General features: G+C 40.4%; 1 protein-coding gene across 1 annotated transcript; it reads left to right on the plus strand.

Annotated features, from left to right (window-relative positions):
* Positions 1 to 152: 152 nt before the first annotated feature.
* On the plus strand, positions 153 to 1,114 carry LOC128052769 (olfactory receptor 5M9-like). The gene is made up of 2 exons (XM_052645323.1): positions 153 to 276; positions 339 to 1,114. Exons 1-2 carry the CDS (start codon positions 153 to 155, stop codon positions 1,112 to 1,114), a joined length of 900 nt encoding a protein of 299 aa, XP_052501283.1.
* Positions 1,115 to 2,059: the final 945 nt, after the last annotated feature.

Raw genomic sequence — 2,059 nt, forward strand, 5'->3', positions numbered from 1 at the left:
ACTCATTAAACTGTGCAAAGTCTATGTTGATTTTTATATTATTTCAACTAGACTACTGATAAACATGACTCAAAATTTTCAAGAATAAAATAAATCAATTCGTTTCTTTTAATTTGTCCATAGGCAATGCAGACTGGGTCTAAGTGAAGGCAATGCCAAATTTCACAGATGTGACAGAATTTGTTCTTCTGGGGTTGACCAGTCATCAGGAGCTTCAAGTCCTCTTTATTGTGATGTTTCTAGTAGTTCACATGCTCACTCTGACAGGGAACATTGGTCTGACTTTCCAGTTCTCTTTACTGTGGTGTCTCTAGTGGTTTGCATGCTCACTCTGATAGGGAACATTGGTCTGAGTGTTTTGATCAGCCTCAGCCTCCAGCTTCAGAGCTCCATGCGCTTTTTCTGGAGTCTTTTGTCTTTTGTGGGTGTGTGGTTCTCTTCCAGTGTCACTCTGAAGATGCTGGGAAACTTACTATCAGAGACAAAACTCATTTCCTGTGTGGGGTGTTTGGTGCAGTGTTGCTTCCTCATAGCCCTTGTCCACGTGGAAGCACATATGTTGGCTGTGATGGCCTTTGATGGCTACATGGCCATCTGCAACCCTCTGCTTTATGGCCGTAAAATGTCCAGGACTGTCTGTGCTCGTCCCATCTCTGTGCCATACATCTATGGATTCTCTGTTAGCCTAACCTGCACACTGTGGACATATGGCCTGTGCTTCTGTGGAAACTGTGAAATCAACCACTTCTATTGTGCTGACCCTGCTCTTATCAAGGTTGCCTGTGGAGGGGTCCACAGTAAAGAACGCACCATGATTGTTATTGCTGGGATTAATTTCACATATTCCCTCTCTGTGGTTCTCGTTTCCTGTACCCTCATCATAGCAGCTGTGCTGCACATGCGCTCTGCCGATGGCAGGAGGAAGGCATTCTCCACGTGTGGGTCCCACCTGACAGCTGTTACCTTGTTTTATGGGACTCTCCTCTCCATGTATCTCAGGAGGCCCACTGAAGAGTCTGTGGAGCAGGGGAGGGTAGTGGCTGTGTTTTACACCACAGTGATTCCCATGCTGAATCCCATGATCTACAGTTTGAGGAACAAAGCTGTGAAATAGGCGGTCAACAAAGCAATTGTCAAGGCAGACCTGAGGCAGTGGGCTTGCAGTACACAATTCCGTGTGTGCCGGTTCCTGCTATAAATGTCCAGGCACATAAATAACCCTGTTTACAATAGACTGTATACAGGCAACACTTACATATACTAAGAGGTCCAGTCTAACACAGCGATGGTTTACCCCATGAATGGTCTCTCAGGACTAAGCCTCCTCTGTCTACATATGCAAACATCCTAACCCTGACCTATTATGTTAGTCACAGTGTATGTAAAATTGTGCTAAGTGTAGTCATCGGATAACTCATGAATACATTTGGATAAGCACACGTTAATTTGGAGGTATCTTTGTAAGAGGTGAATATGCCTTTTTAGTATATTTTCTATATATAATTGCTTTTCACTTGTTTTATAGGTAATATATAATTTCATGAGAAAAAATTAAGACTTCATCACTTTTCCATGAATACAAAAGTTGGTGGATCCTCATTTACCAAGAAAGCTTTCAATAACATTCATACATGCATGGACTTTTGAAAACAAAAATGGATTCACAGTCTTCAACTTGTGTCATGAATCAATCAGAAGGTTAACTCTCAGTATAATTAACATTATTTGTGTTTCAAACAATCTCTTGACTCACTGTAATTCTACTCTTTGGTTCGGATTTTGGCTAGTTGTTTTTCTCTTCATTAATTTAAATAGGTGAAAAAGTTATGAGTAAAGCTTATCATGTCCTTCTCATAGTTTAAAAAGATGAAGCAATATGGATTTTTGTCATTTAAAATCTAACTTTTGATCAGAAGAATGTCCTGTTAAACAGTTAATTGCTATGATGAAGGTATTGTTTGATTCCAAATTCTTGTCACTAACATTACATTCTTAGGTCTGTATTTAGCACCTTAAGTCACGCTTTAAATAACTAGAGTGGATCAACCAGATAAGAATC

Source organism: Budorcas taxicolor, chromosome 8 (assembly GCF_023091745.1).
Source record: "Budorcas taxicolor isolate Tak-1 chromosome 8, Takin1.1, whole genome shotgun sequence".
NCBI lineage: Eukaryota > Metazoa > Chordata > Mammalia > Artiodactyla > Bovidae > Budorcas > Budorcas taxicolor.